Source organism: Lepidochelys kempii, chromosome 8, assembly GCF_965140265.1.
Source record: "Lepidochelys kempii isolate rLepKem1 chromosome 8, rLepKem1.hap2, whole genome shotgun sequence".
NCBI lineage: Eukaryota > Metazoa > Chordata > Testudines > Cheloniidae > Lepidochelys > Lepidochelys kempii.
This window is the reverse complement of record NC_133263.1, coordinates 106,682,060-106,696,320: the sequence shown is the minus strand read 5'-3', so window position 1 is coordinate 106,696,320 and position 14,261 is coordinate 106,682,060. Positions and strand designations below refer to the sequence as shown.

At 63.9% G+C, this 14,261-nt stretch overlaps 2 protein-coding genes across 2 annotated transcripts in view; one reads left to right on the top strand and one right to left on the bottom strand.

Moving 5' to 3' along the window:
• The window catches only part of DPH2 (diphthamide biosynthesis 2), a 5,753-nt gene extending 4,584 nt beyond the window's left edge, over positions 1-1,169 (bottom strand). The window contains 1 exon segment of the mRNA XM_073358316.1: positions 779-1,169. Within this exon segment, the coding sequence (XP_073214417.1) occupies positions 779-1,169 (391 nt within the window).
• Positions 1,097-13,903, top strand: ATP6V0B (ATPase H+ transporting V0 subunit b). Its single transcript, XM_073357965.1, has 8 exons — positions 1,097-1,234; positions 8,652-8,700; positions 9,527-9,610; positions 10,149-10,226; positions 10,930-10,999; positions 11,954-12,005; positions 12,910-13,100; positions 13,568-13,903. Exons 1-8 carry the CDS (start codon positions 1,168-1,170, stop codon positions 13,592-13,594), a joined length of 618 nt encoding a protein of 205 aa, XP_073214066.1. The 5' UTR covers positions 1,097-1,167; the 3' UTR covers positions 13,595-13,903.
• The last annotated feature ends 358 nt before the right edge of the window (positions 13,904-14,261 follow it).

The window sequence follows — 14,261 nt, the reverse complement described above, 5'->3', positions numbered from 1 at the left end:
ACGCGCTATCTCAGAGTGACTGGGGGGCAGAGTGGGGGCGGGGGGGAGCTGGGGAGAGCCGTGGGGGGAGGGACTGGGGGGCAGAGTGTGGGGGGAAGCTGGGGCAGGCTGGCTCGGGGAGAGCCGTGGGGGGAGGGACTGGGGGGCAGAGTGGGGGCGGGGGGGAGCTGGGGAGAGCCGTGGGGGGCGGGACTGGGGGGGCAGAGTGGGGGGCAGGGGAAGCTGGGGAGAGCCGTGGGGGCGGGACTGGGGGGCAGAGTGGGGGCAGGGGAAGCTGGGGCAGGCTGGCTCGGGGAGAGCCGTGGGGGAGGGACTGAGGGGCAGAGTGGGGGGCAGGGGAAGCTGGGGAGAGGGACTGGGGGGCAGAGTGGGGGGCAGGGGAAGCTGGGGAGAGCCGTGGGGGGAGGGCCTGGGGGGCAGAGTGGGGGCGGGGGGGAGCTGGGGAGAGCCGTGGGGGCGGGACTGGGGGGCAGAGTGGGGGCGGGGGGGAGCTGGGGAGAGCCGTGGGGGCGGGACTGGGGGGCAGAGTGGGGGGCAGGGGAAGCTGGGGCAGGCTGGCTCGGGGAGAGCCGTGGGGGAGGGCCTGGGGGGGCGGGGGTCTGGCTGCCGTGGGGGGCGGGGACTGGGGGGCTGGAGGGGGTTGTGGGGGGCGGGGCTCTGGCTGCCTGGGGGGTCCCAGCGGGCTCCCATAAGGAGCCCGGCGCCCAGGTCTAGCCGTCACTAGGGCCCAGAGTGAACAGCCCCCGTCCCACGCGGGGTCCCAGCCTCCCCCACTCACCGGCCTCCCCGGCAGAAACCACATGGACTCGCCCGGGACTTGCTCCCAGGGCAAGGACAGAGCCAACCAATGACGAGCCGGCGCTGTCCCCGCCCGGAAATCCCGCCCCCAGAGCTCGGAGCCAATCGCAACACGTGTGGGAGAGAGGCTGCGGCCGCAGCCAATGGAGGAGTCGGCACAGACGTGCGGTGAGGAAGGGGCTGGCGCGGAGCACTCTGGGCTTTGTAGTTTGGCCCCCTGGTACCGCCCACCCGCCCGGGAGCCAATCGCCAGCCTCGCCTCGGTCACGTGCCGGGGCCCCGGCCCGCCCGGTCACATGGTGTGAGTCAGGTGACCTGCCCCCGTCCCGGCCGGTCCTTCCCCGCAGTCCGCGCTGAGGAGCCGCCGCCATGTCCGGGCCCCTCCTGCTGTACGCGGGCCTCGGCCTCGCCTTCTGGAGCGCGCTGGCCGGCGTGGGTGAGCGGCGGGGAAGGGGGGTTAGTTGGGGGGCGCGGAGATGGAGGGGGGCCGGGGAAAGGGGGGGTTAGTTGGGGGGCTGGGGGAGATGGAGGGGGGCCGGGGGGGTTAGTTGGGGGGCTGGGGGAGATGGAGGGGGGCCGGGGGGGTTAGTTGGGGGGCTGGGGGAGATGGAGGGGGCCGGGGGGGTTAGTTGGGGGCTGGGGGAGATGGAGGGGGGCCGGGGGGTTAGTTGGGGGGCTGGGGGAGATGGAGGGGGGCGGGGGGGTTAGTTGGGGGGCGCGGAGATGGAGGGGGGCCGGGGAAAGGGGGGGTTAGTTGGGGGGCTGGGGGAGATGGAGGGGGGGCCGGGGGGGTTAGTTGGGGGGCTGGGGAGATGGAGGGGGGCCGGGGGGGTTAGTTGGGGGGCTGGGGGAGATGGAGGGGGGCCGGGGGGGTTAGTTGGGGGGCGCGGAGATGGAGGGGGGCCGGGGGGGTTAGTTGGGGGGCTGGGGGAGATGGAGGGGGGCCGGGGGGGTTAGTTGGGGGGCTGGGGGACGGGCTGGGGGGGCAGTGGCAGGAGTCCCGGTGTGTGAAGTCCCTTCTGTCTGGGCAGGGATCTGCCTCGCACCCCCTGCCCCAGGGCAGCGCCCTCCTGCCTTCGTTGGCACCTGCTGGAGCAGGAGAGTCGGACGGGGCTGGCTCCAGGCAGGAGCTTGGGGCTTCTTGCTCCTGTCGCCCATTTCGCCGAGCCCAGGCCAGTGGCGACCCACAGACCGTGGCAATGGGGACGGGGGCCCCTGCCTCTCCTGCTGCGGGGTGCTCCCAGTCTCCTCTTTGATCACAGGCAGCTAAGGTTGGCCGGCTGCCTGGTGGGCTCTGAGTGCTCCTCCTGTCCGGTTTGGCTCTGGCTGTGGTGCGTGGGCTGAGCTGCAGTTTGTACCAGTGTGCTCTGCCCCTAGGCTGCGTTCCTTAGCTGGGCATTCGCTTGCAAGTGTCTGCCACAGTGGGGTAGAGCTGTCCGGTTCATAGTGAGTCCAGAGCCCTTATCTGTCCTCTTTGGCAGCCCCTGCAAAGGCCAGGAATGAATGACCCCTGGAGACTGAGCCCCCTTGTGCCCGAGCATGAAAGGACCTGCAGTGTGGGGGGCTCTTCCGGACAGGGTTCAGAGGCATCAGTGGGGGGCTGTGGCAGGTTTGCGTCGCTGCTGTCTGCTGGACAGGTCCTGTGGACAAGCTGTGGGGAGGCTGGACTGGTCCTGTGGACCAGCGAGGGCCCAGTCTCCTTTCGCTGCAAGGATTCTCCTGCTAAGACTTCCCTCGGGTAGGAGTTTCTCTTCCCTGCTGCTCCCGCAGGACTCTTACTCTAATCTGTAGTAGTTCTTGGTCAGCATCCCCTGGGAGTGTCTTCAGCTGGATCTAGATAGTCACTTTTTGGGGGGTATTTCATCCCCTCATGTTGAAGGGGACAGGTCTACCAGGCAGAGCACAGAACTGGGAGCCAGGCCTCCTGAGTTCTATTCCTGGCTCTCTGACCCACCCTGCTTCACCTCTTCCCCGTTGATAAACAGGGGTGACCGGTGGTGTTGTGGGGGCTAGTCTGTGTCTATCAAGTGCCAGGCAAGTTGTCATTTGGCTCCAAAAGGGAGGAGGGGCAGCAGCAGGACTGCAGGATAGCAAGTAACTGTGGCTTTCCGGATGGAGGAACCCAGCCTCTTCCAGGCTGAGAAGCTGGCTCTCCTTCGTGATTGTCAGGACCATGTTGTTTTGAGTAGGTGCATGAGTTTTTCCAAGCTTTGGCTTGAAGCCGGTGGCGTAACAATTCTCCAGCGCAAAGGAAATGCCCCATGGAAGGGCAGCCCTCCTGGCAGTGGCGTCAAACTGTCTGGTATCCTCGTGGTGACCATGGTTTTGAAGGTCGGAGCGTCCCTGAGGACTAGTCAGGCTGTACTTCGATGGAGTTGCAGGTTAGCGCCTGCTCTCACAGCCGAGTGAGGTGGGCACGAACAGCCTGGCTCCTCTGAGAGACAACTCCAGACTCGGTGCTCAGCTGAAGGGGCAACTGAATAACAAGGTGACTATGCTGCTGGCACGGCCAGGATCTCCCTGGAGGTCCTATGGGCCTGCACCGCTCTAATCCACCCCCTGCTGAAGTGAACACCACATCCAGAGTCGGCTTAATGAGATCCACAAATCAGGCAGCTCTCGGGGACGTGCTGAGTGCAGCATCTGTGACGTGGGCTTGCCGAGCCATCAGGGAATGGTTTCTAGTTGAGGCCGGGCATTGACTGCCCATGTCCGGTGTAATCCTGGCTCCAGTAAAGAGCAGGCAGGGACCGATCTGTGCCTTTGTTTCGTCATTCTTGCGTGGTCAGCAAAGTGCCAGAGAACTACCACCGGGAACGTGCCAGGGCTCGCTGGCAGCACCACTGCAGCCTGCAGTGACCCCCGCCTCTGGCCTCGCACCTGCGCTGTGCGGTCTGGGAGCTGGCACGCAATGGAAACCGTGTCTGTCACCCGGCCTGTTTTGTCAATAAAACCCAGGGCCGAATATGTTCTGAGCCAGTGAGAAGGTGCTGTAGGAACCTGCTTTGGGTTTGGCCCTGTGCTAGTCAGTGGCAGCTGTGACTGGCTGGGCCTGGTGGCAGGACCCCAGTCTGTAGAGCAGGAACTGTAGAACCCAAAACAGTAAACAGCCCCAGTGCAGACAACTCTGCCCTGGCAGAGACAGTCAGGCATCTGGGCACACGCGGGAGTGGGGAGAAGGGAAAGGGGCCTGCAACGCTTCTGCCCATGCTATAGGAGTGGACCCTGCCAGGAACAGCCTCCCTCCCCTGCGGGAGCAGTGCCGTTCCTTGTGCGGGTTGCTCAACTGCCAAGAGTGACTCGTTCCTTCCTCCTTTCGTGGCGGGGCCTTCTGGGAACAGCTTTGCTTCCTCTCTTGTGTTCCTCACCCCGTGGCAACTCCAGCCAGAGCTTGGGGTGTTGATTCACCCTCCCCCAGGTAGTGAGGGGCCCCCGCTTGGCATGTTGCAGTCAGGCTGGCCGTAACTGACCGGTGTGTGGTGATCCCAGTCTTCCAGCTCCTAGCATGGGGAGAACACGAGCCACTGAGGCCCTGGGGCTATTGTTGGGCATGTCTCCAATGGGTCCAGGATAGATCTCGGCAAACTGCCCTGGAGAGGCCTGCACTTTGTCCCAGATCACAGGGTGTGGGGGCAGGAGTGGGCAGGGCCGGGGTGGTGGATCCTGGGCATCGCAGACACCTGTTTCTCAACAGAAGCGAGACCCAGCAGGCTGGAATAATCTCCCAGCAGGCACACGGCTCGTCTGGAGCAGGGCAGGGCTAGATACCTCCCTTGCCCAGCTTCCCTGCCCCAGTCCTTGCTGGCTAAAGGCTGGGAGGCAAGCAGGGTGTAGTGGGTTCTGAGCTGCTTTTAATGCCATTTGAGCACTGTCAGCTGAAGAGCCAGCACGACGTGAGCTGCCAACCCCAGTGATTCACGGGCTAGAGGCTGGGGGTCCCTGGGTGACTGGCTGCATAGCGCTTGCTGTCATCAGTGGTCAAACGGCGGGGCCGAGCCTGGCTCCCCTGCATGCAGCCAGGACTGGCCCCTCTGCTGGCTGGCTGGAGCATTGAGCAAGCGCCCCAGCCGGCCTGGTGGGTTAACTCTGGGCGGGCCCCTCCGGCTAGAGGCTGAGCAACGCGGCTGGCCACGGAAGTGATGAGCCAGTGCAGCCAGCCACCTTCCCTCAGGGCTTGTGGCGCCCGTGGCGAGCCTGTGAATTCTGCGGAGGCTGGCGAAGCCATGGATTCTGGCCTTAGCATACGAGGGAAGGTATTTGAAGCTGTTTTGGAGGTGACTTACCGCTCTCTCTTCCTCCATGTTCCCTTCTGACGCTGCTTTGCTGAAGGTGTGATTGACGTGCTGCATACACCATGCAGCCATCCAGCCTTCGCGCTGCTGTTGCCGTCTCCGGGGGTTACCCACCCCCTGTATCTGGTGTGATGCCAAGGCTGTAACGTCTGCCTTCCCTTATCTGCTCCTCGGAGCCGGAGTGAGGCTTCCTCTCTGCCTGGGGCGCACCCTGTCCGTTTCTGGGGCTGTATAAACAATGCATGTCTTCTCCATTCTGCAGCTCCATTTTCCAGCTTGCGCTTCCTAGTGCCCCTTGGGAAGCGCGAAGGAGATGTGCCGTTAGTGAGGGGAAACTTCGGACAACCAGTGTCCAAGGCAGTGCTGGGCTGGCCTGCTGGAAAACGTTCTGATTCTGATGTCCCCGCACTGGAGGGGGGGGCTAAGTGCATGTGAATTTCAAACTCTGTAAAGGGGGGAGCTGGACTGGATGGAGCTGGGCACTGCTGCTGGCCCTTAGCTGTGCTCGTTTGAGGCCCAGGTTTTTGGCTGCGACCTGACAGATGAGTTGTTGGCCTTTTCCTCCTGCAGGCAGAAATTGGTTCGGGCTTTAGGCTCCGCACAGCACGCTGCGATTCAGAGCCTCTCCTGCTCCGAGCACTGGTCAAGCTGTCCCCGATTGGGGAGCGTTCGAACCCCCTGGCTGGGTGCTCGTTACTCACCTCTTCAGAGCTACTTGTTTTCACAATGCAGCGTTTGTACCTGTGGGGTGAGGCGGCTCCCTCCCCGCCAGCCATAGAACTCTGCCCAGCTTCAGCTGTCGCATCAAGCTTCTGGCCCCGATGCGGCATCACCTTCTGGTGTCACCGGTGCCTGCCACTGCTCAGAGGGCGCAGAGGGAGATGGACATGGCACTGGGCAGCTCCCTGCTGCAAAGGGGAGACCTGGGGGGCAGTCAGGAAACTGACCCAAGGCTTATTAATTTCACGCTGCTCTTGCTTGGGCAGGCTCTGAGCAGCAGCTGGCCCTGAATCTGAGCGGTGGCTGCTCCCTCTCAGTCTCTCTCGTATCCCCTCTGGCTGGCTGGGGAGTGGGGTGCCTTCAAGTCCTGGTTTGGGGGCTGGGGGAGTTGAACTATTGATTTAGGAAGTTTTACTAGGTTTACGAGTCCCTGCCATGTAACCTCAGAAACAAACCAATCATCGTTACAACAGTGTGCATTTGTTTGAAGAGACTTGTGAAGGATTTAGTCACCAGCTCTGGTGGTGTGAGCGTGTTAGTGAGCTTCGGTGCAATGCCCGGGCCACGTGGTTTCTAGTGATCGCATTAAAGCGGATGCACTGATTGCAAGCGTTTAGCGGGGTAGCAAGCCTTGCGCTGTGTACCCCTCCGTACAGCAGGTTGTGTCCATGGGGAGGGTTTGCTAGGCCTAGTGTGTCTAGCAGGGCTTGTGCACGGCAGCTGCTGTGGGTGCCAGGGAAATAAGGAGATTAATTCTGGGGGAAGAGGCCAGGTGCTGAGGCGTGAGAAATACCTTTACAAGCAAGACTGTCATGGGAAGGAGGGGGCTGAGTCCCCTCCACCAGCCACTGACACGGGAGAAATGGCCCCAGGCTAAAGGGGAGGCCAGTTTCAGTTAGACCCCCCCACCCGACCTTTACGATGGGCACTAGGGCGCTGCTGGGGATGCTCAGGGATATGCTGAGCAGGGCGTGGAGGCCTCTCCTAGCCCACCTGAGCTGGGCTCCTTGCAGCTCTCGATGTCACCGTAATGGGCTGACCAGATGGGCTGCTAGTGAGTGAGACTAACCCCCACCAGAGCGTGGCCTGCTGCCCCAGCACGCAGAGAGCGCAGGAGCACGTCCCCTGCAGCTCCCTCACCAGCCGCCACAGTGCTGGGCCCCCCGCGCTGTTGGAGCAAGCAGAGAGAGGTTTTTCAGGAGTCACAGAAGAGAACAAGCCACGAGGTGGAAGGTCAGGTGATGGGCAGAGCTTCCATGGCTCCTGCAGGGCCCGGATCTCTGCCAGGGTGAGCCCCTGTGTCCCAGGGTAACAGCCCAGGGAGCCCCGCAGGATCGTACCCACCTGTGGACCAGAGGGGCAGGGCTGCAGCACAGCTGTGTGCCTGGCTGGGCGAGGTGACGCTGTGGCCAAGAGCACCAGAGGCGCTGCCCTTGGGCTCCTGGGAGTTGGGTCATCCATGGGTTGGTGCCACACCGCAGGGGACCGTACAGTCCCCAGACAGCTGCATGCCCTAGCGGGAACACAGTCCTCCTAGAATCCGCTCCTGGGTGAGCAGGGGCCCAGGCTGGCTCAGCCGACCCTGGGATGCTCCTCGGTCCTGGGGAGGCCGCTCCGGCTCATTTGTGTGTTTGGGGGCAATGTGCTCTCGTGCAGTGATTCTCAGCCCGCGGGCCACTTGCGGCCCATCCGCTCACCGCTGCAGCCCGTGTGACCCCCTCAGGGCCATACAGGCAGCATATACATTGTGTGGATGGGGCCCACATAACAGAGGGAGCAGCATATGCGGCCCATGATGGTAGATAGGTTGAGAGACAGTGGCCTAGCGGTTAGAGCATGGCTCTGGGAGCCCGGAAGGGCAGAGTTCTAGTCCTGATTGCTGCTCAGCCCCTGCTCCATATCCTGCGGGCCCCTGCCAGCACTCAGCGCATGCCCAGGCTGCTCCTCGGCCATTCCCCCGCAGGGCTGTCAGACCTAGTGCCCCAGGACTGGGCTGAGCTGTGGGGCAGCCCAGACCCATCACTGATTGCTGTGCCCCAGCCGGCTGTAGACTGTCCCTGCCCTGCGGCGCTCCCGGGGCGACTGTCAGTGACTAGTGCTGGCCCTGACTCATGGTGCGGTCGCAGGCTCAGGGTGACGGGGCAGCATGTGAGGATCAGTAGTAAAGGAACTTGGCCTCTGTGCTGTGGAAGGAATGAGCCAGCCTTGCCAAGCGCTCATTCACACTCCCTCAGAGTCAGGGGCCCTCGCTGGCTGGAGGGACAGGGCACTGGGTGAGCTGGACAGACCCCGCTGTGCCCCGAGGGCTCCCTTGCCCGTGCTGGAGGAAGGGGCATGGCGGGCGACCTCTTCTGTGCCTTCAGGGCCAGATTGGCCCCCGTGGTCCCGCTGGAATGGGGCGATGGTCTCTTGCTGACCCTGCTTTGTGGGTGGAGGAGGGGCCAGATACCATGGTGATGGGCACAGTAGCAGCACGCACAGGATCTGTCTCCAGTCAGTGTTGGTGCGACGCCCCCTATGTGTGCGAATGAGATGGTCGTCAGGCTGGACCATGGCTGCTTTCAGCATCTCTGGCGGGAATCGCCGGGACAGCTGCTGTCAGGGGGAAGCCACGGGGAATCCTTCCCACCCTAAGCTCCCCAGAGCAGGGTGTCTGTCTGGAGGGCCGTGCCCCAGAACGCTGCCTGGCACAGAGCTTCCTGGTGCCCTTTTGTCCACTGGCAGCCAGGCTGCTCAGTTGGTGTGGGTGGCTCACAGCAGCTGGGCAGGTCAGGGTGGGAGCAGGCAGGCCAGGCTGGGGTTCGGGCCGACTGAAGGTTTCCCTCTTGCTCTTGTTTTCAGGTATCTGCTACACGATATTTGACCTGGGCTTCCGTTTCGATGTGGCCTGGTAAGGTGGCTACACCTGGCTGGGCCAGTGCCCTGCTCACTCCCACCATGCAGTGTCCCATTCCACTGCTAGATCCTGCCACAGGGTGCCGGGCTGCAGCTCCCCTCCTCTCCCCATTGCAGCCAGCAAAGCCTGCACCCTGCCCTCAGTGTCCAGTCACACTCTGCTGCCCCTGCCCTGGCCCTCCCTGTGCCGAGTGCTCTCTGCCAGCTGCCTGTGGTGCTCTTTGCCGGCAGGCACTAGCCAGATTGCCCTGGGCTGGGCTGGCTGATTCCCCCAGCAGCCAGCCCTCCGCCTTCCTCCACCAAGGGCAATGCGAACAGGGCTTTCAGGTGTTCTCCTGCCTGGCCTGGCCTGGCCTGCACTGCAGGAGGAGCCTGCCGGGCCACGTCAGGGCTCTGGGGGTGAAGGCTGGGGACAAGGAGTGGCTGGGTCTGCTTGGAGCCCCAGGCAGTGTCGGGCTGGTCTCTTACCGAGCTCATGGCTCTGCCACGTGCTGGGAAAGGACAGGTGGGCCCTGGGGTTCCTTGCTATGTGCTGCAGACCCGAGGCTGGTGACTCCCCTCCCTTTCATTGGGCCACCCACGTGGGCAGCCGTGGGTCTGGGGTGGTCAGGAAAGCCAGTGAAGTGTCTCCGTGTGCTGGCTGTGTGGTGCTGCAGGAGGGGGTGGTGGGGAGCCGCATGGCAGGTAGCCGTCTCTCCTGCTGCCCTCCTCCCGTGGAAGGGAGGCGCTGGGCTGTCGTCCCCTGGCCTGTGGCCCTCGAATGCTGGGGTGGGTGGGGCCGGCCCAGACTCTGCACTAACGAGGTTCCCTTCTGCGTCTAGGTTCTTAACGGAAACCTCCCCATTCATGTGGTCCAACCTGGGCATCGGTCTGGCCATCTCGCTGTCCGTGGTGGGAGCAGCCTGGTGAGTTGGGTCCCATTGTCTGGGACTGCCGGTCCCATGGGGTTTGCTGCTCCCAGAGCCTGTCTGCTGGGCTGGGGGCAGGGGAGACATGCCCTGGGGGTGGGGACTTGCTATCGGGCGATGCCTGAGTCAGCCCCTCGGCAGTGGCCTGGCTCCAACCTCATGGCAGGGCCCCCTCGGGTCTGGGGCAGCGCTCTGACTGGCCTCGTGCTCCTGCTGGCGGCCTGGGAGACATCAGGTGTCTGGCTGGTCTCTGTGGGTTCTGTGCCAGCGAGTCCCGGTCAGGCTGGCGGCTGCCCTGTGTCCCTAGGTGCCGCTGCTTTTCCCAGCCAGTCTCAGCGTGCGCGCCTGTGGTGTGAGCAGGAAGGGCTGGGCATTCAGCTCCCGCTGAGCTTGCTGCGAGCTCTTTCCAGTCAGCGCTCGGCTCTGCTCCAGGGAGGCACCATCTCCTCGTTGGCAGCCACTAGCTCTCCGTCCGGGGTCCTGCAGGCAGGTGCTCGCCCCCGGGCTCCCTCACTGACTGGCCTCTCTCTCGCAGGGGCATCTACATCACTGGCTCCAGCATCATCGGTGGGGGAGTTAAGGCCCCCAGGATCAAAACCAAGAACCTGGTCAGGTAAGGACAGCTGGTACCCCGTGCTTGATGCTCCGGGACAGATCCTGGCACCTGGGGCGCACAGTGCCCCAGGGGGCTAGTCAGCGGTTCACCTGAGCTGCTCACACTTCCCCAGCACCCGGGCCCCTCTGGGCAGGGCCTTGTGCTGACCCTGCTGGTCTGCGGCTGCATCCGGTGCTGGGATCCCAGCCCTGCTAGTGTTTGGGCCGGATCACTGTGCAGCGGCCGGATCGAACAGCTCCCCTCCCCACAGCCCGCCCCCTTCTCTGGCCCACACGCCCTGGTGTGCGGGGGCAGCGGTCAGTCCCCACCTGAAGGAAATGGCTCCTGCCCAGGCCTTGGGGCTCCGCACCCTTGGACTGGAAATGTGAAACATCCTGAAGCGCATGCTGGGAAAGGCAGTGCTTCCTGTCCCTGTCTGGCTACAGGCCTGTGTGGGGTACAAGGCCCCCACCCGTGTGTCTGCCTGTTGGATTGCTGTGGGATGCTTCCCATCTGTGCTGGGGTGGCGAAGGGCCAGCGCTGCCCCCCCACGGAGCGTCTCAGCCGGGGGGCCGAGCAGGGGGAGATGCCCTGGGTGGTGTCAGTGTGGGGGCCCTCGCAGGGAGACGACTTGTCTGTCAGCACGACAGGCAGCTGTGGGGGGCAGAGGCTGGGCCGTGGGCCGCTGAGTGCGGGTGCTAACGCTGCCCATCATCCACAGCATCATCTTCTGTGAGGCCGTGGCCATCTACGGGATCATCATGGCGATCGTCATCAGCAACATGGCTGAGGTGCCAGGGCCTGGCTGGGCTGCCTGCCGCCGGAGTGGGGTGGCGGGAGGGTGCAGCCCCTGGAGATCTGCACAGTCTCCCCGACACGTTCTTACGGGGGGAGGAGGGGCATAGCCAAGGCTCAGGGTCTCTTCACTGCTTCCCTCAAATATCGCTGGGCAGAGCAGTAAACCCAGTGCAGGCTCCTGGCGGGGGGAGCCTCTGCCACATGGGGTGTGCCTTGGCTCCCCTGGCCTGTGGTCCTGGCTCTAACTGGCCTGTACCAGCTGCGGCAGTGGGCAGAGCCTGGCGCCCCACCAGGCTCGGTGCTGGCTGCCCACAGGGCGTTTTTTGGCTGGGATAATGGGCGCACGGATCCAGGCTCTGTGAAGCCACTGAGGCACGCAGGAGCTGAGCTGGGCTCCAGGAGGGGAGATGGCAGGGCACTGGTAAAACCCTGTTATTCCAGCCTAACCCGGGCAAGAGGCAGCGCCCGAGCTCACTGCCAGAGCAGACTGGGCCTCTCAGGAAGGGTTGTGGTTCCCTTGTCCAGAGCAGGGCAGGACTCACCCCGGGTCCCACCGTGACTTGAATCAGACCTGGCTGTGAGTCCCAGCCCATCTCCGAGGCAGGGCCATTTCTCCCTAGCCTGCCAGTCACGCTGGGGAGCCGGGGAGAGTTTGTCCAGTGCAGCGTGGGTGGTGCTGCTTGGCCAGGGCAGTGCGACACAGCAGGGTCCTTGCCACCATATGCCCGCTTAGACAGACCCAGACGCTGGTTATGTGGTGGGGGAATCTCCCTCTGCCCCAGCATGTGGCGAGGAGGGGCCTGTGGAGCAGGTAGCTAAGGCCCTGGACTGGGACTCTGGGGGTTTGGGTCCCAGCTCTAGGCAGCCTGTGCCCGTTCCCATGGCAGGGAGCTCTAGCCAGGCTGCTGTACCCCCTACCGCTAACCCTGCTCCATGTCTTCTTCCAGCCTTTCAGCGGCACCACCCCAGAGACCATCGGAGCCAAGAACTACCATGCAGGTAAGCAGCACCCTTCCCCATGCCTGGAGGGGCCTGTGGGGCCAGCGGGCTCTTCCCTGAGTGGAGGGAGGCTCCTGCACCCTGGCCCCATGCCAGTGCCTGTTCTCGCTGCACGCTCCGGCATGCTCTTCCCCTAATGGGTGCACAGTGGTCCTAGTTCGCTCTCCCCAGTGAGCAACGGGGCCCTATGTGCGCAGTGCAGCCCTCCCTGGGGTGTTTGGCGGCAGCCGGACCCCTGCGAGACCAGCTGTGAGCCCTGCCCCTGCAGGTCCAGCTGTTCAGGGTGGTGGCTCGCCTGGCCTAGCATTGGGAGTGGGGGTGTCTGGGCTGGGTGGAACCCAGCCCTTGGGGCCTTTCCTGAGTCTGCCAGCGGAGCGCCCTCTGCTCTCCCAGACTCCATCCTGCTGGGCACCTGCAGCGGGCTCTGGACCTAGGGCGGCTGCCACAGGGCAGGGCAACGTTGCTGCCCCTCAGGTGTGCCTATGTGGCCATATTTGGGGGTCCAGTCTCTGGGGGCATCTACCTTAGTAGCTGGGGGTCTGGGTTCGCTACCTCTGCTTCCCCTGCCCCAAACGCAGGGTATCACCCGCTCTTGGTGCGCGGCGGCTATTTGAGCTCGCCCTGGCGCTGCTGGAGCGGGTCCATGGCCGGCTGAGTGCACAGGGCCCTGCCTGGCAAAGGTACTTCAGGGAAATGGCTGAAATTTGGCAGCCTTGGTTTGTCCTCTTCATGTTCTGCTCTGTCCCCTTAACTCTGCCCATGGCAGCTCCTAACAGTTTCCCAGCCTGGGCCAGTGCCCGGAGCACCCTAGTGGGCTCTCGCAGGAGGAGGCCGAGCCCCTGTGCAAGGCAGGCCCTGGCCTGAGACCTGCTGCGTCTCACTGCTCCATGCCCCACCCCTCCAGGTTACTCCATGTTTGGAGCCGGCCTGACCGTGGGCCTCTCCAACCTGTTCTGCGGGGTGTGCGTGGGCATCGTGGGCAGCGGGGCTGCACTGGCCGACGCCCAGAACCCCAGCCTCTTCGTCAAGATCCTGATCGTGGAGATCTTCGGCAGCGCCATCGGACTCTTCGGGGTCATAGTCGCCATCCTGCAGGTACTGGCTCCTGCCCCGCTGGGCCCATCATGCTCCTGGGGCCTCCAGCCCCACATCTGCCCCAGGCATGGGCTGCCCAGCTCATCAGACAGGCCTAGGTGTCTGCAGGGCTTCAGTGGAGGGCTGCAGCCACTGCTCTCTGGTGAACAGAGAAGTCTACCCAGGGGACACTGGCGGGCGGGGGAAATGATGCAGTGGCTCCATCTGGCCTGGCTGCTGGAACCCGTCTTGGCACTGCCAGTCCCCCTGTGTCCCCCCCGCCTCTCCCCCAGCAGTCACAGGGAATGGTTCAACTGGGCGCCGGAATTGGAGCTGATTGTGTACCGGGCTGATTGGGGAGGAGCAGCCTGCAGGTCCTGCAGCTTCAGGCAGGCTGCCTGATCAAGGCAGTTGGGGGGGCACCTGGCAGGGTGTGCTTCTGGGCGGGGCTCGGGGCATGCTCTGACCTGTCTCCTTTCTCTCTGCAGACATCTAAAGTAAAAATGGGGGACTGAGCCCCTGCCCGTTCCGGCCTGGCCCCCTGCGGGCGCGTCTGTACATATTTATTTAATGTTTCTATTTCCTGATCGGGGGCATCGCTTCGCCGCCTCGGGCGCGGGAGCCCAGGTGTATAGAACCGTCCCTGCTGATCCGCTGCCCGCTGGCCCCATGGAGGAAATAATCATCTGTGTGTGAATTCGGCTCCCTCCTGTCGGCCCAGCCAGGTGGGGGGGAGGGGGTTGCTGCCTGAGTGTTCCCGGTGTGTGTAGAAATCAATCGACCAGTGTAAGTCAGTGTCACGTGAAATAAACATGGTTCCTGTCCCCGCCTGCTGCATTCTGTCTGTGCCATGTGCTCCCCTACTGCCCTCAGGGCATGCCGGGGCACTGCCAGCCCTGCCTGGCCACGGACATGGCACTGGTGTTCCCAGAGCCCTCTTCCAGCGGTGGCAGGGCGAGCCCAGGTCTAGCTCAGCGCTGCAGGCAGCTGCCAGCCCTGGTGCTGCCCCCTGCTAGCGCCGGGGAAGGCACGAGAAGAAAATTCTTATGCTGGCATGGACCTGTGCCCAGTGTCCCAATGGGTTGGTGGAAGGGCGGCCTGCCTGAGTGTCCCCATACAGCTGCCTCAGATCACTGCTGCAGCTGAGGGAGGCCCAGGGGTGGGGCTGGCTCAGAGCTGAGG

Excerpts from the sequence above, each read along its gene's own strand:
- ATP6V0B (XM_073357965.1), top strand. The coding sequence starts at position 1,168 with ATGTCCGGGCCCCTCCTGCTGTACGCGGGCCTCGGCCTCGCCTTCTGG. Across the intron at positions 10,227-10,929 it reads AAAACCAAGAACCTGGTCAG|CATCATCTTCTGTGAGGCCG; the intron begins GTAAGGACAGCT and ends CATCATCCACAG. Across the intron at positions 12,006-12,909 it reads AGCCAAGAACTACCATGCAG|GTTACTCCATGTTTGGAGCC; the intron begins GTAAGCAGCACC and ends CCACCCCTCCAG.